Raw genomic sequence first — 24709 nt, forward strand, 5'->3', positions numbered from 1 at the left:
GGAAGAAGGAGGGTGATTTAAAAAAAAAAAAAAGGGGGAGAATTTTTTTTTTTTCACCACAATGGATGACGTAGTGCAGGCACTGATACAAGCTACGGCAGCCCAGCAGGAGGCTACCTGTGTCCAGGCAGCCGCCCAACAGGAGGCAGTGCGACTGCTGATGGACCAGGCTGCTCAAGACCGAGCTATGTTGCGGGAACTGGTAAACCAGGTAAAGTCCCTTACAGAGCTGAATCGCGGCCATAATGGGACGTGGCTCATACGGGCCAGCCCTTGGCTGCAGAAAATGACATGGGAGGATGATGTAGAGGCATACCTTCTGGCCTTTGAGAGGATAGCCCTACGGGAGGCCTGGCCTCGAGATCAGTGGTCTGGCATCAGTGGTCTGGTCCCATTCCTGTGTGGGGAGGCCCAGAAGGCCTACCATGATCTGCCTGAAGAGGCCACAGCAGACTACCCCCAGCTGAAAGCACAGATCCTGGCCAGATCTGGGGTAACAACAGCAGTGCGGGCCCAGCAGTATCACGGATGGAGGTACCAGGAAGACAAAACCCCGCGGTCCCAATTGTATGACCTCATCCATCTCTCACGAAAGTGGTTGCAAACAGAGTCCCAGAGTCCGGAAGAGATACTAGCGGTTCTGGTTATCGACCGATACGTGAGGGGACTACCACCAGACCTTCGTGCCTGGGTAAGCCAGAACGAACCCTTCACCTATGACGAGGTTGTCGCCCTGGTAGAGGGGCGAAGGACAGCGAGGGAGCTGACGGGACCAGTTAAGGAAGAGGCACTTTGTGTTAAACTAGCAGCATCAAGCCCTAAAGTTCGGGTGACTGGGCCACCAGGAGGGCCCAGATGGAAAAAGAGAGAGGCTGAAGGCCCATCAGAGGCCACAAAGAGTCGGAGCACTGAGAGAGAAGAGGATCTTGATGTTAGACTGCCCAAACCAAGAGACCGGGGAATGCCTAAGGGCTCCATACAGATGTTATGCCTGCGGGGAGTGAGGACACATAGCTGCACAGTGTCCCAATGCTGAGGAGCCTGTGCAGTGTAACCTGGGGAACTGGGCAGATCCATGCTCCCTAATCCACCTTGTGGGGGTCTCACTAACCCCACATATGTATACCAGACCAGTGAAACTAAATGGGGTAGGGACCACGGCACTGGTTGATTTAGGGAGTGCTATCACGCTTATCTCAGGGAAGCTCATGAAGCGTAGTCAGCTGCTGCAGGCTAAACGTACGGGGATAACATGTGTCCATGAGACAGTTAGTTACTACCCCGCCATCATAGTAAAAATCGAGATCCAAGGGAACACTACTGAGGTAGCAGCAGGTGTAGTCCCTAAACTCCCATACCCGGTGCTCATAGGGAGGGACGTCCCAGGGTTTGGAAACGTACACCCAGTAGGGGGATCCACAGCAGACTGTCAACCCCCAATCTTCTCTGAAATATCCCCAGATTTGTTCTCCACTCCCAGACAGGGTAGAAAGACAAAAAGGGAAAGAAGGGCAGCTAAGGCCTTGGGAACCCGAATACTGACCCAAAGCCAGAGGGTCGCTCTTGTAGGTAGGCAGACCCGCGCAGCTGAAAAGGAGGCCACGCAGGAGGGAGAAGCGCCTGAGTCTGACCTCCACCCTAATGCTTCTGAACCAGTAGAGGCAACAGAGACTGGGCCCCTAGATCTTGGGCAGATTAGCCCCGGGAGAGGAAATTTTGGACGGGACCAGGCAGAAGACCCAAGGTATGACAACATTAGGAAGGAGGTGACTGAAATAGATGGGGTCCCCATGGAAGGGAAAACCCAGGGACCAGGACCCTACTTCATAATGAAGAAGGATCTCTTATATCGGGTTGCACTAGTACAGGGGCAGAAGGTACAGCAGATCCTAGTACCTCAAAAACACCAGAACACTGTATTAAGTCTTGCTCATAGTCATCTTTTGGGGGGGCATTTGGGGGTAGAGAAGACCCTGGCACGAGTTCTATGACAGTTCTTCTGGCCCAGAGTACATGAAGAAGTGCGGAGGTACTGTGGCTCCTGCCCGGAGTGTCAGCTGCACAGTCCCCGTCCCCACTTGAGGGCACCTTTAGTACCCCTTCCCATCATAGAGGTCCCCTTCGAGCGAACAGCCATGGACCTAGTGGGACCCCTGGAGAAGACGGCTCGGGGCCACCAATATATACTTGTTGTTTTGGACTATGCTACTCGCTACCCAGAAGCCATCCCCCTGCGGAACACGGCCTCTAAAACTATAGCCAAAGAGCTGGTGGGGATCTTTGCCCGAATGGGGCTACCGAAGGAGATATTAACCGACCAAGGAACCCCATTTATGTCTAAGCTAATGAAGGACCTCTGTACGCTGCTCCATATACGTACCCTGAGAACTTCGGTCTACCATCCGCAGACTGATGGGTTGGTAGAAAGGTTTAACCGAACCCTCAAGGCTATGATAAGGAAGGTGGTAAGTCGGGACGGGAAGATTGGGACACCCTACTACCCTACCTTATGTCCGCTATCCAGGAGTTACCTCAGGCCTCAACTGGGTTTTCCCCCTTAGAGTTGTTATTCGGACGTCACCCCCGTGGCATACTAAATATCACCAAAGAGATCCGGGAAGAGGAACCCAATGAGGGGAGAAATATAATAGAGCATGTAATGCAGATGCGAGACCGGATAGCCTGGGTTACCCCCTATTGTACGGGAACATTTGGAGAAGGCACAGGAGGCCCAGCGAACCCATTACAATCGCCAGGCAAAAGTGCGACAGTTCCAACCAGGGGATCGGGTTATGGTGTTGGTACCCACGGCAGAAAGCAAGCTTCTGGCCCAATGGCAGGGGCCCTATGAGGTGATTGAACCCGTGGGAGAAGTAACCTACAAGGTGCAGCAGCCAGGACGCAGAAAACAAGAACAGATTTATCACGTTAAACTTCTGAACCCCTGGCATGCACAAGAGGCATGCACAATGGTCCAAAAAGACCTAACCCAGGAAAACAAGCCTTCCAAACAGGTGAAAGTGTCTCCCGATTTAACAGCAGACCAGAAGAATGAGGTGTCTGAGATGATCTTCCGGAACCAAGATGTGTTCTCGACAAAACTGGGTCGAACAATTGAGACATATCACCACATCGTCACGAATCCTGGGGCCAGAGTAACAATGAGGCCCTATCAGGTGCCAGCGGCAAAAAGGGAGGAAATAAAAGCAGAAGTAAAAAAAATGCTGGAGTTGGGGATCATCAAAGAATCCCAGTCAGTGGTCCAGCCCAATCGTGCTTGGCACCACAAGATTTTGCAACGACTAAACTAAGTATCCCACTTCGACGCGTACCCCATACCTCGCATAGATGAGCTAGTGGACTGTCTGGGTAATGCCCGGTACTTGACTACCCTAGACTTGACAAAGGGGTACTGGCAGATTCCCCTTGCAGAAGACGCAAAGGAAAAGACTGCATTCTCTACACCAGAGGGTCTTTTTCAATATACTGTCCTCCCTTTTGGACTAGATGGGGCCCCCGCTACCTTCCAGCACCTCATGGACAAGCTATTACGCCCGCATAACAGTTATGCTGCTGCCTACTTGGATGATGTGGTCATTCATACCCCAGACTGGGAAACCCACCTGGAGAAGATGGAGGCAGTCCTCGATACCTTCAGGTGAGCTGGCCTTACATCAAACCCTGCCAAGTGCGCTGTAGGGTTTACAGAGGCCAAAAATCTTGGCTACATTGTGGGAAAAGGTCTGGTAAAACCCCAAGTGAACAAGCTAGAGGCCATCCAAAATTGGCCCCGACCAAGTCACAAGAAACAAGTCTGGGCGTTCCTAGGTGTGGTGGGGTATTACTGATGATTTATCCCCCACTTTGCCACAAGGGCAAGCCCCCTGACAGACCTAGTGAAAGCCCGTGGACCTGATCTGGTGAGATGGTCTGATGCAGCAGAGGAAGCATTCACAGACCTACGGACTGCCCTCTGCAGTAACCCCGTCCTGATAGCCCCTGATTTCACCAAGGAGTTTATCCTGCAGACGGATGCATCGGAAGTAGGATTGGGGGCCATTCTATCACAGATGGTCGGGGAGGAGGAACACCCAATTCTATACCTCAGTTGGAAACTCCTTCCAAGGGAACAAAAATATGCAGTGGTGGAGAGAGAATGCCTCGCTGTAAAATGGGCCATGGAAACATTGTGCTACTACCTGCTCGGGCGCAGATTTGTCCTTGTGACCAACCATGCCCCTTTTCAATGGATGCAGTGGAACAAGGAGAAGAACACAAGGGTGACCAGATGGTTCTTATCCCTCCAACCTTTCCAGTTCCGTGTGCAACACAGAGCAGGGAGCCGTCATGGCAACGCCGATGGCTTGTCACGTGTGCACTGTCTGGCGTCCCAAGCTGCCCAACCCCTTGGCGTTGAGCAGGGGGCAGGGATATGCGACAGACCCAGACCAGTGGGGTACAGGAGTCTGGTAGAGGGCAAATATACTGGTCACTGGATGAGTAGTTTTCTGTTCCCTGAGTGACCAGAGCAGGGGCTGCACTAGAGTAATCAGGAACCTGCTAGAACCAGTTAAGGTAGCCAGGCTAATTAGGACACCTGGAGCCAATTAAGAAGAAGCTGCTAGAATCAATTAAGGCAGGTTAATCAGGGCACCTGGGTTTTTAAAAGGAGCTCACTTCAGTTTGTGGTGCGAGTGTGAGGAGCTGGGAGCAAGAGGCGCAAGGAGCTGAGAGTGAGAGGGTGTGCTGCTGGAGGACTGAGGAGCACAAGCGTTATCAGACACCAGGAGGAAGGTCCTGTGGTGAGACTAAGGAAGGTGTTTGGAGGAGGCCATGGGGAAGTAGCCCAGGGAGTTGTAGCTGTCATGCAGCTGTTACAGGAGGCACTATAGACAGCTGCAGTCCACAGGGTCCTGGGCTGGAACCCAGAGTAGAGGGTGGGCCTGGGTTCCCCCCCAAACCTCCCAATTGACTTGGACTGTGGGTTCTTCCAGAGGGGAAGGTCTCTGGGCAGTTCCCCAACCCACATGGTGAATCTCTGAGGCAAGAAAATCTGCCAATAAGCGCAGGACCCACCAAGATAGAGGAGGAACTTTGTCACAAAACCCATTGATTTCAATAAAGTTGTGCTGGTGTAAATGAGATCAGAATATGACCTATCCTATTTCTACCCATAGGGATTTTGCCAGGTTAAATAAAAGCTGGGTAATTACAAGAAATTGCTGCAGGAAACTAAGTTCTGATTTAAATTTAGTTTCCCCATAGTTTGGTGGGTTAAGATGTAGGATTTTGGTACAGGTCATTTCAAGTAAGTAGAGTTGTTTCCTCCATAGAAGGATATAAAATAGCAAAGCCGTAGATCATTCCAATTTATGGGCAAATACAGTGGCTTTTATATTTCATTTATGTAAGAAATTACAGTGTGTCATTGACCAATAATGGCCTTTTACGCTTTCACATTGGGAGCATTTTTCCTCTTGGAGCCAGGGACCTATTTTGATGGCTTGCCCTTGGAAGGTAATGAAGCCAGAGGGTTTCCATAGGGCTCTGAGAGAGACCGCTTTTTCTCCAAAAGACCACTCTCTAAAGGTTTTACTAGGAATTTAAATTACTGTGTTTTTTCCTTCATCAGTAACAAGGTGACCTCTAGCCACCCTCCTCACAGGTCACTGTTGATTAACGGATGATTTAAGACAAATTGAAAGTATAGACAGCTAGCGTTCAAGTTGAGGAAATCTAGTGCAAAGGCTGTTTGGTTGCAACATATTTTTATTTTTAAAAAATCTTATGCTGTGGCTTCTCTTTCAGTCAGAATATGGAGAAGGTTGCAGTTGAGATAATTTGCACAGATGAGGTACTGATGCTGATATTTATTAGATTTGCTCTTCATCTTGAGGTGTTCTTGACTCATCTGCTGACTTTACTAGGAGTTAATGGAGTTGTGTTTAATTGGCTTCTTTCTCTGTGATCTCACAGAGAGGTATGTGAGGAAACAGAATAAATTGTCCTCAAAAACTGTCAGATATGGTGTGCTGCAGGGTGCCATTTTGCCATCCCTCATTCAATGTGTTTATGGGACTAGGAGAAGGGCTAATGAGGCTATATAAGATGATTTTCAGCATGTAGGTGACCCCCAGCTTTTTATGGCTCCATCTTGTCTGACTCTGATGATGTGGTCAAGTGTCTTAGCCAATGTAAAGTAGAGATTGAGGTATGCATGAGAGCTAGCTGGACAAAGGTCAGTCCTACTAAGACTGTGGTGAGGATGGTGGGTTGGGGGAAGCAGCTGGAAGTGATGGCAAAGAGAAGATGGGCCCCTTTGATTGCAGGGGTTCATCCACCACTGGTTGCTCAAGTTTATAGCTTAGGGGTGGATTTAGATCAGTAGCTGATTTAGATGTTCATGGTACAGTAATGACCAGGATGTTTCTCCCCATTCACATCTAGCTTAGCGGGTGTGATCTTTTCTCTCGGATGTGAACAAAGAGATGTGTTATCCATGCCTCTGTCACCTACACGTTAGACTATTACAATATGCTGTACATTGGGCTACGCCTTACAACGGCTTGGAAGGTGAAGGTGGTAGGCTTGCCTAGTGTGACTCTAGTGCTCCAGAATCTACATTCACAGCCTCTTTGTTTGCAGATAGACTGTAAGGTGGTGGTTTTAAGTAGTTTGAATCTGCTGACTTTCAGGTCATGCGGCAAAGGCCATCTGTTTGCTAGGACTTGCAGAGATGGGTGGAGGTATAGGACTTGTGGATGGGAAGCCGCTTAGACCTCCTGGCTGGGTAAATGAATGCACTGTTGGATGAGAGTTCCAGTATGCTGCTTGGTGATTATATCTGAGTAAACTATTATTCCAAATAATTGTCAGAGCACCCAGAGCTGTAGTTAGTCGTCTTTTTTTTTTTTTTTTGCATTTAAAATCTAAATAAATAAAATTTAAGATTGTTTTAGATCTTTGTCATATAAATATTTATGTAACTAACTGATTCAGTCTTGCAAATGAAATTATGATGATTCTGGGATTGATTACACCCTAAAACCTTTAGATGTTCACAATAGTCTTTCTTTTCAAGGCTAAGCACTTTAAACCCTTTGCATTATATATAATTGATGGCTTGTGCATATAGACATGGACATGTGCAGCATGGATGTAAATTTTATTAGGTTTTTTTATATTTTATATCTGCTGTGAAAGTCTCTGTCTTGAGGTACAGCAGTTCAATTGATAGTCTCAAAAGAATAGTCTGATACTTTCAGAAGGGTAGTCTGATTTTTAACAATGCCATTGACTGCCCATGAATTATTTATGGTTATGTCAGTCCATCTCTAGTATTACATTCTGCCTTCAGTGTTTCTGAACTGGCTTTAATGACATTCCTAGCTAAGCAGCACTGAATACCATATATAGCATTACAGATTAAGTAATGTCTCATATTCGTATTTGGAAAGTTACTTCTATTAGCTTGTGTTTGTGCAATTCTACAGAATAGCACACTCATTAGTCAGTAATGTTAGCCTCGCTTGGTAACTATATATTCAGGTACTTGGAAAAAACAAAGGATTACAGGTATAACGGTTGGTGGCTGCTGGATCCAGTGGAATGGATTCTGATCTCATTAGCATTTGTGTAAATGGAACAGATCTATGGAATTAATTGGAATAATTTTCGGATTTACACCCTGCAACTGAGATCAGAATCCGATCTAGTACCTTTATTGCAGCTGAGGTTTGTGTTGGCTTTATTCGAGTAAACAGCCACAACTGTAATGCAGCCAAATGGGAATTCTCAACTGCACATCCAAGTGGCAGTCTGAGAAGGTGCAAAGTGTGGAAAGAGATAGCATTTGCTTTTGTGGATTATTTATAGGTTGTATTTGACCTCAACAGACAATAAGTGAAGCATCTGCACTTTCAGAGTGGAGTGTGAATTCTGAATGACAAAAATAAATACTTCTGACATTAGTGTATCCGGCAAATGACAAATAGTGGTTTAAAATGACCAAACTAGGTAATAAAAATTAGACAGAAATATTGACATTATATATGATAGTTACTAACTAAGCTTGTATTGACAGTACAATTAATGCCAGGGGAAAAAAACTTCAGGGAGGCAGTCCCTGAATCAGTGATGGAGACAGTTCTATGTTGCATCCTGAGCTCCAGACACTAATTAAGTGATGGATGACTGCTAATGAAAATAAACTGAGCTTTCAGAATTAAGTGTAAGCTGCTGAGGGTGAAGAGATATTCCTCAAGAAAGGGAGAACAAAAATCAGGAGAAAAGCAACATTTCCATCTGTATCATGTTGTCAGCAGCCATTCCAGAATTCTTTAGTCCAGGTCAGCCCAGGTCTTAGGGGGACGTTAGTAAAGAAGAGGATGACCATAGGGTTTGTTAAGCTTGTCTAATTACCAGAGCACTCGGGAGAGCTACAAGCTTCAAACACTGCCTGGCAGCCTGGATAAAGAATCTTCTTCATAATTGTTGCAACTGAGTCCTGTCTCTTTACTGCTACAAGGGATGCTACAGTCTGCATGTGTAACAGAGATAGGGGCTGGGTATTGTAAAATGGGACCCTACCCTTACCCTAAGCTATCTTGGTGGGACAAGAAGCAACTGGTCTCTCACTGCCCCGGCATTACCCAGAGGAACAGGCTGGCTGTGGTTCCCTGCCTGTGGGAAGGGGTGGGACACTAGTAACTCCAGGAGACATCCTTCCTCCTGATCTACCTAGCAAGGCTACCACCAGCAAGACCTTGCCTACTGGGTCCCTAGAACACTTTGGGATTGGGTATAAGGTTACAACCCAATTACCCTCCTCTTGAGAGACATCAGAACTGCTTGTGAGATCCTGGGACTGAGCTTGAACATTGGAGATTATGGCAAAGGAGCTTCCAAATCACCTCACCCTCTTGTCCCAGTACCTTCTTCACAGATGCTCCTCTGACCCACATCAGATCCATCAGTGAGGTGGAATGCTCCCACCCAGTTACTAGAGAGATTCCCAATAAGTAACATACCCCTAATGGCGTAGTTGCTTTATCTAGAATTAAACTGTTAAAGAGGCACACACAAAAAACACCAACTCAAATAAAAGATTTGTCTTTCTCAAGAACAGCCTAAAAATAGGAGAAAACTTGTTAACAGGTTTCAAAATATACTAACCAGTTGAAAGATTTTAAAATATACTAAAGTAATCCTTACACTACTTCCTATACCCAGATGAAAAGACATGCTAAACTATTTATATGTATATGTAACCCTTCTGCCAGGTGGAGTTGGCACCAACAAGGGTCAGGTTCAATATCTACGGGTTCCTTTTCAACAATATAACACAGAACCGGCTGGAGCCCCCACCCAGTAACCAGGGACAGCTACACACCACCCATAGGTGCCTCTAAAAGATAATACTTCCCCTTTCGTAAACACAGAGTCTGAGTGTAGAAAAGAAACTTTTAATAAAAAGGGGGAAAGTAACCCGGCATTAACTTGGGAAAATGCCACATGCAGGATTCATAAGCATAAAACTATGAGTAAAAACGCCCACCCCAGAGTACGTTGGGCAGCATCCTTCTCCTCAAATTTTTAAGTCCAACAACCAAAAGTTCCTCTAACGTGCCCCACCCTTCTCCCTCCACCGCACCCCACAGAAATTTATATTGGGAGTTCTGATGTATAAAGGAGAATAAGTGAATCAAACAGTTTAGAAAGGGGTCAGCATTCTAAGACCGTCCAACTCTGAGATATGTGGAAGCGGAGACTCTTAGTGAAGTGGTTAGGGAAACATAAATACTTCACTATGAATTGTGACTTCTTTTTATTCTTGATTATAAAAGTTTCAGGAGGTTAGATCAAGTGTCCTAAATTTAACCAAACTATTTATCAAACAATGAGGGGCTTCCAGAATTTTTGCAAGGCTTGTCTCCTAATTGATACCAATGCAAGAAGCTATATTAATGTAGGTTGCACAGTTAAATACACAAGTGTCAGAACATAACAAAGTTAAAGGAAAATATGAGACTAACTCAGCCCCGTATACAATGCATGTCGGGCCAGTTTTCCAACTGGCATAAATTGGCATCATTTCACTGAAGTCCTAGATGGTTTAGTGTGGGATGGTTTAATTTCCCAAAGTCCCCAGTTTATGAAATATAACACATTCTAGTTAGCAAAGGCTGACTGTGCCTGTTGACATCACTAGTAACCTGCAGACTAGCTGCCGTGGCAGGCACCAATTGACCTTGAGGAACCACTATCTGTTAGGATTATAGGCTGTTTAACCATTACCATATTTGTATTTGCATATACCACTGTGCATATGGTTTAAGAAATCCCAAAGGCAGGAAAAGTGTCTTTCATCCCATGTCCAAACCTCTTCACTCCCTTAATTTTTTGTCAGTTTAAACAGATTTAAGAACTTAAGGTTGTATTTTAAAGGTATTTAGATGTCAAGTGGGATTTTCAAAAGTGCCTGTGTGCCTTACTCCTATTGAAATCAATGGGAGTTAGGCATCTGTGTGCTGTTAAAAAACCCACTAAGCACCTTGCTGCATCTATAGGTGCCCAAATAAAATCTTTGAAAATCTGTCCCTTATATCATCTCAAGTACCTTACAGCTATTTCATACTCTAGTTTGGTTTTAAGATGCTTAAGGCATTAGATCATTTTAAGCCACAGAATGTATGCCATAAAACACTATATGTGGAGATAGCCAAGGGGCTAGAAAGCTGGGCGGGGGATGGGAGGATGCATGTGATGAGGTAACAGCTGGGCAAATTCATTTGGTGCCTTTTAAAGTTTGGAGCACTGTGCATTTCTCTAGATGTTCATGAATGCACAATATGTCTCTGTCCGTGCAAACCTCTTGACAAATCAAAGATCCCCTATATATGTTGAGTACACAGTTTTCAAATGCTGCTGCTGTTCGTTCAAAACTGCTTTTGTTTCAAATGAAGCAAAAGACAATATCCTCTGTGAGGACTGTGTTCATTACATGGTGCACCTTTCAAATGTCATCCACTTTCGAGGTAACCTTGTTGACAGAGAGTAAAGTCTGTGTGTGTCTGTTGTATTTTACTCTTGCATAGATCAAAATAGTGGAATTTTTTTCAACATATTAAAAAAAAATTGCTTTGGGGAGCAGACGGTGGTAATAAGCTTAAACTACATTTGCATGACGTTCAGTTAGCCTGCTGTAAGTACTATTGTCTCCAACATATTCATTTTGGACAAGGATGTGCCCTTTGTGTTGCAGATAAAGTGGGGAGGGTGTAAAGGGCTGTGCTGATAGCGGGCCAGATCCTCAGCTAGTGTAAATTGGCATAGCTCCAAGGAACTCCTAGCGGGAATTCCAGCTAGCTTAGCCAAAGTTCCACCAGGAAAAGGCAGTCCCAGGCAATGAATGCAAGCTTGCATCTTGCAGAGGATGCAACCTGCTTTCCTTGCACACATGGCTGGTACAGAAGAGATAGGCCCACACTGTTACAATCTCTTAGAGTGCCCTCCTCCTGTCGGACCAACCTTTATTTTGCTGGGTCAGCTCACGCCCTGAAGTAAGCCTCATCTGCGCTTCTCAAGAAATAGAGGGAAACTATCGTTAGCTGGGGTAATTTCTTTAATTTAGCCTTTTTAACATACCCAATCCTAGCCCTTGCAGACTCTTACTTCAAATCTGTGCAAGCATAACAGTCCCTTCCCCAAATCCATCTCTCACACCAGTAATTTCCATAGCAAGATTTCCTGGCTCCTACCTCAGATCTAAAGCCCTCAAGGTCTCCCCAAATAGTTTCGCCTTTTGTCCATTTGTTTTTCTGGAGCAGTTCCTTTCAGTGGCAGTCCATTGGGAGCATTGCCCAGGCATTTCTGCTTCTTGGAGGATGTTTAGACCCCTCCCCCTCATTCCTGCTGCCCTGCTAGGGTCAGCTAATTAATGTCAATCTCTTTCCTCAGGTGCAGGGGGTAGATTAATGAGGCCAGCTCCAGGCCTCTGACCCCAGAGGAATATTATCCCTTATTGCTTCAGGCAGACTAGGGTCGCAACCTGCCCCATCCTTCTTGCCTTTTGCAGACAACTAGCACCATAAAAGCACCAGAAGGGAGTGGAGACTCTGCTCTTTAAAATGAGATTTTGGTCAACCCTTGTGCAGGGGCAAAAAAAAAAAAATGGAGAGGTTCCTTTTAGCTGGGCAAGTGTGCCAGGTCAAATCTGATTCTCTTGTATAGGTTCCACTTAATATAAAGGTGGTGTTTTCGCCTCTGAATCAGAATGATCAGCAGATGTAGGTATCCAACAGACACTAATGATGTTTATAAATCAAAGAAAAATGTTAATTCTCTACACGGTTATGGAAGCTGCAGTATAACCTAAAATGGACTGAAAATATTCATCTGCTTGCTGTGTGTGTAATGGGAGGTTGCTTTTGAAGTATGTTGAACGCAGGGTGTATTTTAGAGGTAGAAGCACAAGATAGGCTTTAAGAAGAACAGGAGTACTTGTGGCACCTTAGAGACTAACAAATTTATTAGAGCATAAGCTTTCGTGGACTACAGCCCACTTCTTCGGATGCATATAGAATGGAACATATATTGAGGAGATATATATACACACATACAGAGAGCATGAACAGGTGGGAGTTGTCTTACCAACTCTGAGAGGCCAATTAAGTAAGAGGAAAAAAAACTTTTGAAGTGATAATCAAGCTAGCCCAGTACAGACAGGTTGATAAGAAGTGTGAGAATACTTACAAGGGGAGATAGATTCAATGTTTGTAATGGCTCAGCCATTCCCAGTCCTTATTCAATCCTTTGTTGATTGTGTCTAGTTTGCATATCAATTCCAGCTCAGCAGTCTCTTGTTGGAGTCTGTTTTTGAAGTTTTTCTGTTGTAATATAGCCACCCGCAGGTCTGTCACTGAATGACCAGACAGGTTAAAGTGTTCTCCCACTGGTTTTTGAGTATTATGATTCCTGATGTCAGATTTGTGTCCATTAATTCTTTTGCGTAGAGACTGTCCGGTTTGGCCAATGTACATGGCAGAGGGGCATCAGACTTATGTAGAGCAACAAGAGAATGTCAGTATTCCACTTTAATTTGTCAAGGGTTCCTTTTATTCTGGACCATATTTGCTGAAGATTGGATATTATTCCTTTTTGTGACCATTCCCGCAGAGGGCCTGTTGGAACTCCACTGAGTTGATTTGCATTGGAACAGTGATAAATTTGGCCCAAATGTTCAACTTCTTATTAAAATCAAGTTTCTTACAAATAGCCTCTGAGTTGAACATTGCTCCCTAGAAGCTATTGATTAGATGTCTAAGATTTCAAAACAAGTAGAAACAAGCCATGTTAGAGCTATTACTAATTTAGCATCCTATTAAAGGGGCAATATCCTAACATCCACATTGATTAAAAACATTTTATTTTCAAAATAAAATTATTTTAAAGACTAATGCTAAGCATAGCATTTTGAGCATTCGCCTTTTAACTTAAAGAACTCAAGACAGTCTCATAACTGTAAAATCAGTGTGCTACAATTAAGACAGCATATCTGTCATTGAATTTTAGGTCCATTCTGTTTCTTGGCAGTAAGTTGATATTTATTGGTAAACCTGGCTGTTTTTTTTTTGTTTTTTTTTTTGTTTTTTTTTTAATAGAGGATTAAATTAGTGGTAGTTGGAGGACTATTATTTTGGCCTTGTGATTGATGCTGTTGTTCGTAACTCTGAGATTCTACTGTAGCGATCATAAATTCTGGTTAGCGTAGGTGCTGGAACTAGGGGTGCTGAGGGTGCTGCTGTACCCCTTGGCTTGAAGTGGTTTCCATCATATACAGGACTTATAGTTTGGTTCAATGGCTCTTAGTACCCTACTATACAAATTGTTCCAGCACTCCGGCTGGTTAGCGCTGTGCTTCTTGACAGACTTACCTACTTAGCTCAAAGTACAAACAGGCTTTCTTGTTGAGGACTATAGAATGGATCTGATACACAACTTCAGCAGTAAGTTACATGTTACACCAATAGTGCACAACATAAAATAGCCAAACATGCAGGGGCATATCTTTACGTCCTTACACAGTTTTTGCTCAGGCACGATCCCAATGTATTTTTTTTTCTTGGTTTAGCTGATAATTCATGGCATGTAGCCCTTTAAACCATGAGGGAAGAAATACCTCTCCCTCCAGTTTCCAACAAGACATGTAAAGAGACTGGTTAGTTATCTCTGCCTATGGAGGAAGCCTAAGCTATGATTGGTAGCTGGCAGTTCAGGAATAATAAGTGAAAGGTAGAATGGGTATTCCCCAACAGAAGAAAGTTACCCTTTGGGTTTTGGTCATTTCATCTAACCAGATAATATTTAAGATTTGTACTAGAGATAAAAGCTGGACATAATTTTTTTTAATTCAGTTTATTTGCAGAAAAATGCAGTGTCAGGTTGATTGAGGTAAATTTGGCTTGAATTTAGCAAATAGTTTTGGCCACACAAAAAATGGGGGGGGAAAAAGAAACTTTTTGACTTTTCATTTCAAAATTATTTGTTTTAAACTTAGCTAGATTTATTTTTTAAAGGGTAAAAAATGCCCAAAAACTAAATGGAAAAAAACCACACACATTTTTGGGTCAAATAAAACATTTCATTTGACTCCAAATGAATTTCGTTTAATTTTTTTCATTTAGGCAAGAAAAATAATCCATTTTGAGTCAACCCAAAGCAATTTTTTTTCCAGATTTTTCAGTTCAGTCACCAAACTAAAATAATCGTTAATTCACTTAGCTCTACTAGAGATCCATGAGAAGATAAGTTAGATATTGCCCCCACTCTGAAACTGTCGTCTTCAGAACTTCCATGATGGGGAGACCAGTTAGAAAGCAATCTTGGGACAATCAGTTCCTTGCACAGAAGAGAGATTGCAAGGTCTGTTCTTCCCATGATAGATGTAAACATAAATGGAATTTGTGTGTGTGTATTGAAGGGAGCATTGGCCTATAAATGAGGACAGCCTCAACAGGCCCTTCCACAGGAAACACAAGTGGGAACTGCATGACTTGGTAGTACAGAATATCTCCTGTCGGTGGGGATTTACAGCATGGCACAACTTTTTGCATCCCAAGATGACAAGGAATGCCCCCATCCTTCTGTTCCTGAGCAGCCCGCAGTCATAATTCCAAGGGGGATGCATTCCAAGTTCACTGTTCGGAGCCTCTTACAGATGCCTTCCCATCCATCCCTCTCTTACCTCTCTCCTGAGGAAAATCAAGCAGGATAGTGTCAGTAATTCTAGTGATGCCCTGCTGGCCAAGGCAGTTTTGGTTGACCAGCATTCTTCAGAGGTCAGATCCAGCCATTGCTTAACCTGCTGACTTGGGATGTAGGCAAGACTGTCATCGCAACCCTGCATCCCTCCATCTGATAGCTGATATTTGGATGGATGACGAGCTTAGAAAGGTCATGTTTGGAGGAGGTACAATCCATTCTCAATGATTGCAGGAAAATTTCTGAGAAAATGTTATGCAATTTAATGGACTGTGCACAGCAATCGATGCCTTCCATCTCCTGGTGGAGAGCTATTCAGACTTCACTCACCCTATGACCATAAAGCTTTTGAAAGGCCTTTCGAAAACCTTAACTCCATTGCTGAAACCAACGCCTGCTTGAACCTCAGTCTAGTTTTTTTCCACGCTCATGAATCTCCATTTAGCCCATTAGCCTCCTGCTCAGTTCTTCTTCTTCTGTCTCTGAAGGTGGACTTCCTGACTGCTATTACCTCTGCCAGGAGTGTAGGAAAGCTCACTCTTATGGAGGTCCCTCGCTACACAGTCTTCTGTAAGGATAAGGTTTCTTTGAGGTTATTCCCCAAGTTAATTCTAAGTGTTCCCTCTGAATTTCTAAGTGATTTGAATAAATCAGGCAATACACCAACCTATATTCTACCCAAAACCTCACACCACCAGAGAAGACAGGAACATTCCCTGGTTGTCTGTTGAGCCTTAGCTTGCTACCTGCAAAGGACAAAACCCTTTAGGAAATCTGAGACTCTTTGTTTCCACTGTTGGGCAGCTGAAAGGAGAAATAATATCCTCATGGAGACTTTATAAATGGATTTCAGGTTTCATCCTGCTTTGCTATGAGCAGACAGAGACTCCTCCACCTCAGAGTGAGAGTGCTCATTCAACCAGAGCCCAGGCTACTTCAATGACTCCTCTTCAGGGTGTTTCACTCCTAGAGATCTGTAAAGTTGCATCATGGGGCTCTGTGAGCATACCGTTACAAAATGTTACAGCCTGGCCCAAGCTTCTTCAGCAGACGCCTCTTTTGGTACAGCAGTCCTGCGGTCTGTGGTGCTGCATGGTTCCTGCTCATTGAATACTGTTTGAGAGGCACCCACAGTGGAATACCCATAGAGACCATCACTTGAAAAAAAGGTTACTTACTTTACAGTGACTGGAGTTCTTTAAGATGTGTTTTCCCTATCTGTATTCTACTCTGCTTCGGATCCTTTCCTAAGGTGATTCACAGTAGAGAAGGTGATCTGGAGAGGTGGTTGGTCCATGCCTCCCCTATGCCCTCGGTTCAGAGCACAAGGAGGTACAGGACCTGTCGCAGGCCAACAAACACAGGTAGTGAAAAATCTTACTTTCTCAGGCACATGGCAGTGTAATACACACAGGGACAACACATCTCAAAGAACTCCAATTACTGTAAGATAAGTAACCTTCCTTTTCTTTCTCAAGCTGAGAAAGGTTAAAGAAAAAGGCAGGTTAAGAGTGATCTGAGTCTCCCTGGAGCAGAGGAAGTGTTGGGAACTTTTGGGAGGGGAAAGAGATGGAGGTTAATTAAAGATACTGGTTTCCTCTAGGTAATTCTTGCATTTCCATTAAAAACACACAAAACAATATTTATTCCTAAATATTTTACCGATTCCTTTACCCATTTATATTTATATAGCTGACAACCATTTTTCTTTAACCCTTGAGCTAGGAATAAATATTGTGGAGAAAAATATAAATCTTTTTAAAGTAAAATACCCTCCAATGTGCAATAAAGTAGTAAAAGAGTTGGAGGAATGGAATAAATATGAAATGTCTTTGCGAGGTGTTATAGCCTTGTTAAAGATGAGTGTCTTCCCAAAATTACTATTTTTGTTTCACTGCATCCCTGAGATGACATTAAAAACATGGCAGGATGTGCTGTTAAAATTCATATGGAAACATAAAAGACAAAGGGTGAGTTCTAAAGATTTTCATAAGCCTACAGAGTGGGGTGGACTACCTTTCCCTAATTTGGCTTATTATGCATCACAATTAAAAGATGCGATCAACTGAATTAACAATAGATATCCAAACACTGCATAAACTCAAACAAAACTGGAACCCAAATATAGCTAGTCATAGTAATTGTTGGGTTAAAAAGAAATGTAGGTCACCAAAAATTAAAAAAAACAAAAACAAAACATCCAGACCACGATCACAGCTTTGGACACATTTTCTAAATTCCTGTCACTAAGGCCCTCTTTCTTAGTTACTTTAATGAATAATCAGGAATTTATCCCCAGGAAATATCAAAATGACTATTTGTCCTGGTAAGAGCTGAGTTTACTCAATTCAGACAGCTGTTCCTGGATCCTGATTTGAAATCATACCAAGAGGTATGTAAATAATGTAAAAATCCCTCCTTTTCAATATTTACAAGTCAAACATTTTATTGTGAAATCTGGATATGAGGCAGCTCCATCTAGACCTTTAACTACATATGAGGAGTTTACCCAGGAACAAGCTGGAACAAAAGGTTTAATTTCTAAGATGTATACAGTTTTGATGGGAAAAAGATATAAAGAGAACAACCTAGAGGAAAAAGGTGGGAGAGGGATTTGGACAAAAATTGATCTGGATGACTGGAGTTCTATATGGGAAAGGGGATATACATCTTCAATATTGTGTAGCCTGCAAAGAAAATATTGATAAACTACTGTATAGATGGCATTTGTCTCCAGTTAAGATTCGTCATATATTTGCTAGTAGGGTGGGTCCCATATATTTGCTAGTTGGAGGGGTTGCAGTGAAAGGGAGCATAATTGCACATGTGGTGGTTGTGCCCAGGAATTAAATTGTTTGGGGAAGAAATTATTAAAGAGATTCATGTTATCACAAAATGCTTTCTGCTTTCCTAGACATCCCCGGCCTGCTTATGTAATGCTTCAGTAGAGGATCAACATTTAAACAGAACATCAACTTATTTTTTTATTGTTAGCAGCTAGACTTTGTATTGTACATTACTGGAAATGCATGAACCTCTTCCTACAAAATTGTGGTATAGTAAATTATGGACAGTCCTTGTAATGGAAAAGCTTTCATGGCAATACATACACAAGAGAACCACCAAAAGAAGGACAGGTATTTCGAAATATGATCATTCTTTCTAATTTACTCAGAGGAGGGGGAGCTCCCCAGCCAGGAAGCCAGAATCTTTAGCCAGGTTTTTTGAATATTAGCCTGATCCTGAATAAGTAATACACAATATAGCATGTTAATGTTTTATTGTAACTTTGTCTTACTAAAAAGTTCAAAACAAAAAACAGCACCAATATTATCTCTCCAGGTGAAAACCTCATTGTTGATGACGCTCATAATATCTGATGTATTCTTAAGGCTTCATCTCCTGGAGTCAATTGATTGCATGAGAATCTCAGCTTTCATTTTCTAAAAAAAGGAAGTTGTTAGCCCTTATGGTTCCAGAGAAAAGCTCAAAAAAGTGAACTTGAAAGGCTCAAAAACCAGAGGCAACTAAAAAGAATCCTAAATGTACTATCTTTTAAAATCCTGAGATTAAAAAAAAAAAAAAGAAACTGATTTTTTTATTTTATTTATTTAATTATTTTTGAACCCTTTTGAGGCTGGAAACCAAAAACCTGGTATAACTTTTGCCTGTGAACTTTGTAAATGAGTAAATATTGTATAGACACAGCCAGATTTTATGCTGTCTTGAACCCTGTGCCACCTCATGGACTGCAGTGGGATTGCACAAAGTGTTAAATCAGTGAGGAAATTGTTCTGTTGTTTGAGTTTCTATCTAACACTTCACAACTTAACCCAGATGTCAGTCCCCAAAGAACTCAGCTTGACCAAAGAATTTCTAAATGAATCATTGTCACATGCAAGAAATGTGATGTAAAAACTGAATTTTGATGTGCAGTAGTACTAAACTCGACAATTCTTTGCAGCTTTCATGTAAGTATCTTGAAAATATGAATGAAGGTTCACAACAGACCTGCAAAACAGATGGGGAGAATTGGGACACAGAAGGAATAAGGGCTTGTCTACATGAGGAATAAGCTCAGAGTAGCTCATGCAGAACAGCTATAAGTGTAATAGCTACTCCACACTAATACTCTTACACATTAAAAGAGCATTAAGCTAAAGTTTACAAAGGCACTCTTAGCATGGAATAAGTGTGTCCACATGAGAAATTAGTGCAGAGTAGTTATTGTGCTTTTAATTCAAACCCTATCTTACCCTAGAGCAATGGTTCCCAAACTTCAACAACCTGTGAACCCTTTTCACTAAAATGTCAAGTCTCGCAAACCTCCTCCTAAAAGTGAATATTTCCAGGGATTTTCTCCTTTACCTGAGTATAAATTATAAAAGCAGTGATCTTGGAAATATAAAATTTGTTTTTATGACATGCTTATTACACACTATTATTAATTATTATTTAACATTACAGTATTTTTATTACATTATGAAAAAGGCAACACTCTTCCAAGATCTCACTTTCGTAGCTTGCATCACTTTGAATAAGCCTGTTATAAGACAATGCACATATGTTTCATCAAGGAGTATCAGATGTGAAACAGCATGAAGGTATTTAAGAAGCCAACTCAAATCGTTCCTCCTACACAAGCATTCAGGTCTTGAGCAGTCCAGGCAAACAACACGCGTTACAACAAAGCTTAAACTTGTTCTTCATAATAATTTTAAAAACAATACTAGCTGCCTATTTAATTTTAAAAACAGCAAAACATATCTACCTCCTTTTCCATTTCTTATGAGTCTTGAAGTTTAAATCGCCTCAGTGTGATAGCTATGCTTGCTTTGATCTGCTTAGCTCTTGGAAGTCCAGGGGCTCCAGGATGCTGAACCCTTGCTGTCTGGGGTCCCTAGGGACAGCTCTGTCTGCCATTAGGGAATTTTTCCCCAAGAACCCCCTGTAATATTTTGCGAACCCCAGTTTGGGAACAATTGCCCTAGAGTAACTCCCTTGTGTAAATGAGTCCTAAGTGATTTTCCTCTAATCCGGGAGTGGTGTCCCAGAGCAAGTTACTGGCTACTTACATTAGGGCAAGTCATGTGTAAAGCCCTAACTTTGTAGAAGTAAGCACTCTGTTAGAAAATGGACTGCTCTGTTCTGGGCTGTTATTTCCCGAAGACAAGGAGAGCTGCTGAAATATGCCATTTACATACCAGAAGCCAGCTTAATGAAAAGGCAAGCAGGTGCGTCATTTTTCATTTTTCAAATTTTACTAAGTAAATAGCTTCTCTCATAATTATTCAGTGAGCTGTTCCTGAGAAATGATAGCAGCAGTGATGATTTCTGATGGTTGATATTACAGAGAGCCTATGTTTCATATGGCAAATGCTGACTGAAAGATTGAGACTGATCCTGCCATGCCAAAACTCAGCGGCAAAGCTCCACTTGGCTTCAGTGGGGGTCGGATCAGGATAATCATCTATTTTTCTGCAAATGTAAAAACACAGGAGTTGCGATTAGAACTGTTTAGCATAAACAAATCAAGGTTATTCAGTCCTGTCTGAGAGTTTTTTATTATGGTTTTAAGGAACCGGCTTCAGTATTTGGGGGGCTCCATTCAAGGCTATTGGTGATAGGGAGCTCCCAAATCCTCCCAGCCTTTTCTCATCTGCTTTACTCTATGCTTTTTTAGTGTCTCCCATTAGTTATGTTTCTTTGCTGTTACATTCCCTCAGCATGAGTTATGTCAACTGGCCCCTCTTGTAACTTACAGTTTTGGTGTCACTTCTTCAGTTTGGCCCAGTGGCAGGGCTGGCTCCAGGCACCAGCCAATCAAGCACATGCTTGAGGCGGCACCTGGTAAGGGCGGCCAATCTTGGGGTGGCAGGGAGCAGCGAGGCGCAGTGCTCGGCGGGGGCAGGGGGTTCTGGCGGTGTGGCGCTCGGCGGAGGGTGTTTGGCGGCGCAGCGCTCGGCAGGGAGTGTTCGGCGGCGCTCTATGCGGTGGGAGGCGCAGCACTCTGCGGGGGTTTCAGCAGCACTCCACACGGGGGCGAGGGGGCTTCGGCAGCGCGGCACTCCGCGGGGGTGTTTGGCAGCACGGCTCTCGGTGGGGGGGGGGGATGTTCGGCAGCGCAGCGCTCCGCGGGGGGGGCGGAGGCGCACGGCGCGGGGGGGGGGGGGGTGTTATGGCGGGGTGGTGCTTTTTTTTGCTGCTTGGGGCGGCAAAAAAGTTAGAGCTGGCCCTGCCCAGTGGAGTGGGAGGCTTATGTGCACAGGGAATGCAGGATTTCTAAGCTCTGTGGTGTTTCATAAACTACCAACGTGAAATGGATTTCTTTTATAAAATGATCATTTAAATGAGATTCATTTAAACCTATTGGACCAGATCCTCAGGCTGGCTGGTGGTACCTGGGACAGCTTGGATAGGAGAGGAAGAGGATGCAAAAGTGGCTAGTAAAGGCTCCCAAGGCCCTTATCCCCAGCCACGCCCATTATGCTTGGCTGGGGTCAGGAGAAAGAGTAGTGTAGGAGCCACTATACTTTCCCAACACCAACCAGGGATTCTCCTATCCCAGAGGAATCCCCAGGTGGCCACTTGATGCTGGCTTTAAGGCCTTGATCTCCACACAAACTTGTACCCACTTTGTTTAAATTATTTTGTTAAAATCATCTGAAACCCTGTATAGATACTCTCTTATTTTAGTGTAAGAATGGCTTATTTTGCTTAAATTTAAACCTGTTCCTAATTGACTTAAGCTAAACCAAAATAATCCTGGTTTGAACTGAAATAACAGTGACCACATAGCCTTTTGCACTGGTTTAACTAAATCTGTTTAAAATTTCACCTTAATTGAAGCCAGTACAACTCTGTGTGTAGACAAGTCTTTAGGGTGCTTTGTACCACCAAAGAGATGCAAAGCAGCCTCAAAAGAACCAAGGATCTTGTAGTACAGCTGGTGTTTTTCAAATATGGCCAACTTTCTATCCCTCTCTTTGAGAGGGCTCCCAAATACCTACCTATGTTTGCTGTACTTTCCTTTCTTGCAATGTTATACATCACTATGAATGTACTTAGTTGTTTATTCGCCTTTTTAAAAAAGTTAAACAAAGGAGTGGATTTTTGTTATGCAAAGTTATCTGATTTGTTAGATACGTCTTGCCTTGTGCTTCTTTCACAGCAGCAGACTTTGCACGTTAGACTATTTCTACAGTACTGCAGAAAGTAAGAGAAAAATCAGATACACTAATACCATAAAAGTAACTTTATCATCTCTTCACGTTTCACTTCTGTCACTTGCAGTAAAAGCCCAAATGAAATTTTCCACACCAAAATGGATGATCTTAAAGCTAATCCTGACATTCCAAATTTGAAAGTAATGTATTAGCAGAATGAGGTCAGGGATTAACAGGGTGAAGCACATTAACCAAATGCTAATAGAGGCAACCCTTTCTATAACTCCTAATTTCTCGGTACCTCTGCTATCACATAGAACATGAGTCTGGGTCACTGCTGCATTATGCAATGGAGACTCAGGCCTGAAAATTTATAACCACTGTTTAAAAAAAAAAAAAATCCTCTCAACTTTACTGTCTGCTTAAAAAAAGGCTGGACATGGCAATGTAATCCTCAAGGAGGTCAAGACACGTATTGTTTGTTTATTTGTGTTGCGGTGGTAGAAGTGCCAGCAGCCCTGCTCATGGACCAGGCTTCTGTGGTGCGAGCTGTTGTACAAACACAGCACAATGAGACAGTCCCTGCCCCAACAGCTTGTGAGCCAGTGCCTGTTTCTGGTCCTATGTGGCTAGGTAATTGCTCTTTTGTCTGTATTAAAGAGGCTATTCCCCGACAAAAACAACAAAAGGTTAAGATAGACCTTGACTTTGGTAGAATGATATAGTTTTAAGAAAATAAGTCCTTTCCAACCCCACTGCTCTCCCGTATACACAAGACTCGATAGCATTTTCTTCTCCTCCCGGAAGCACCTGTATCCTAGCTCATGATGCCTGTTGTTCTTACGGCAGCCTTTCAAAAGCTGTTCAGGTCTCTGCCCTCACCTCACTCAGATAATTTTGTAAATACTCACTTCTGCACCATCAACTGCAAAAATAAAAAAAATATATTAACACTTTGCACTTGTTTAAAAGAAATGAGCAACCCCGACACCTGGACAACCCGGACAGATGTATGCTTAACTGAGCAACCGTGTCATTATATCTCTGTAACCTATGCCCCTCCACCTGCTAGTGCATGCTGTTATACTCACTTGTCTGTCATTTCCAAGATTGTGCCTGAATGCTTCATAGGAGAGCCAGGAGCCAAATGCTGCTGCGGCACTTTTTTTTTTTTTTTTTTAACATTTCACAAATAGCCTTTAATCTTTGTTGTTTAAGCTTTTTGCACTTCTAACTCAAGACACAAACTTAGAGACTCAATGGTGCAGTTCACTAACTCCAGATGCAAAGGAGATCTAGTCCACCTGGCATTTAGGTCATTTGTATCACTCCATGGCTCATCGCATCATGTAGGCCAAGGATGCTCCCTGTCCAGCAAAAGCCACCAGAACATTCCTGATGCTGCTACCTTCTAGATCCTCTACACGGAAGAATTCAACAAATCCCTCCCAGCCTCTTTGGTTAACTAACCAATGTCGTTTGCCTGTGACAAGCACATCTGTGATGATCCCTGCTAGTGTGTTGATGCAATTCTCCTGGTTTATGCTCTTCAGGTGTTTTGCAACAAAGGCACCAAAAGAGATGAGTGTCACAATTCTATCCCAGTTTGTTACCCCATCATTGAAAATATGGGTTGCAACAGCAGTTACTGACTTCAGATCCTCCTCATGCTTGATGTCTAGCTTCCGAAGCATCCCTTGGAAGGTGATCTGCTGCTTCTCAACGACGCCGTCGCCGACCCTCCGCAGCGTCTTCAGCGCCTTCTCCATGGCGGCGGGGCCCGCTCCCCGTGGCCCGCTCAGCAGCCACTTGTCGCGCTTCTTGCCGCCGGGCCCGCTGAGCTCCGCAGCCTCCCACAGGTAGTGGCCGATGAGCACTTCTGCTCAGCAGCTAGACATGCCCTGCAGACCTTCTGTTTCTGCTGGGGTGCAAGACATTCCAAAAGATGTGGGGAAGTGAGCTACGGCTCTATTCTCTGATTGATTGGTACAGAGGAGGAGTATGATTTTTCTATCTGAGGAGATATAGCAGCAAACATGATCCCTCTGGACGTCTGCTTTTCCTGAGACCAAATTCCTCCCGGAACTCCCCTGGGGTGACGTGGTTCTGCACTGGCATAGGGCTGTCCCTAAATAGCCTGACAGACTCCATAGATGGGAAGCTTTCTGTAGCATGGACCTGTTTTTTTGTGTGCTTTCTCCGAGGTATTTAGTATACAAGTAGGCGCTCTATAATAAGTAATAAAAAGAATGAAAACTTGACACTCAGGAAAGTCACAAGTA

The 24709-nt window shown here is 43.4% G+C and overlaps 1 protein-coding gene across 1 annotated transcript; it reads right to left on the minus strand.

Annotated features, from left to right (window-relative positions):
- Positions 1-23764: 23764 nt before the first annotated feature.
- On the minus strand, positions 23765-24196 carry LOC117872679 (induced myeloid leukemia cell differentiation protein Mcl-1 homolog). Its single transcript, XM_034761389.1, has one exon. The coding sequence runs from the start codon at positions 24194-24196 to the stop codon at positions 23765-23767; it is 432 nt and encodes a 143-aa protein (XP_034617280.1).
- Between the last annotated feature and the right edge of the window lie 513 nt (positions 24197-24709).

This window comes from Trachemys scripta, chromosome 2 (assembly GCF_013100865.1).
Source record: "Trachemys scripta elegans isolate TJP31775 chromosome 2, CAS_Tse_1.0, whole genome shotgun sequence".
In the NCBI taxonomy this organism is placed as follows: domain Eukaryota; kingdom Metazoa; phylum Chordata; order Testudines; family Emydidae; genus Trachemys; species Trachemys scripta.

Coding starts and splice junctions, on each gene's coding strand:
- LOC117872679 (XM_034761389.1), bottom strand. CDS start 24,196: ATGGAGAAGGCGCTGAAGACGCTGCGGAGGGTCGGCGACGGCGTCGTT.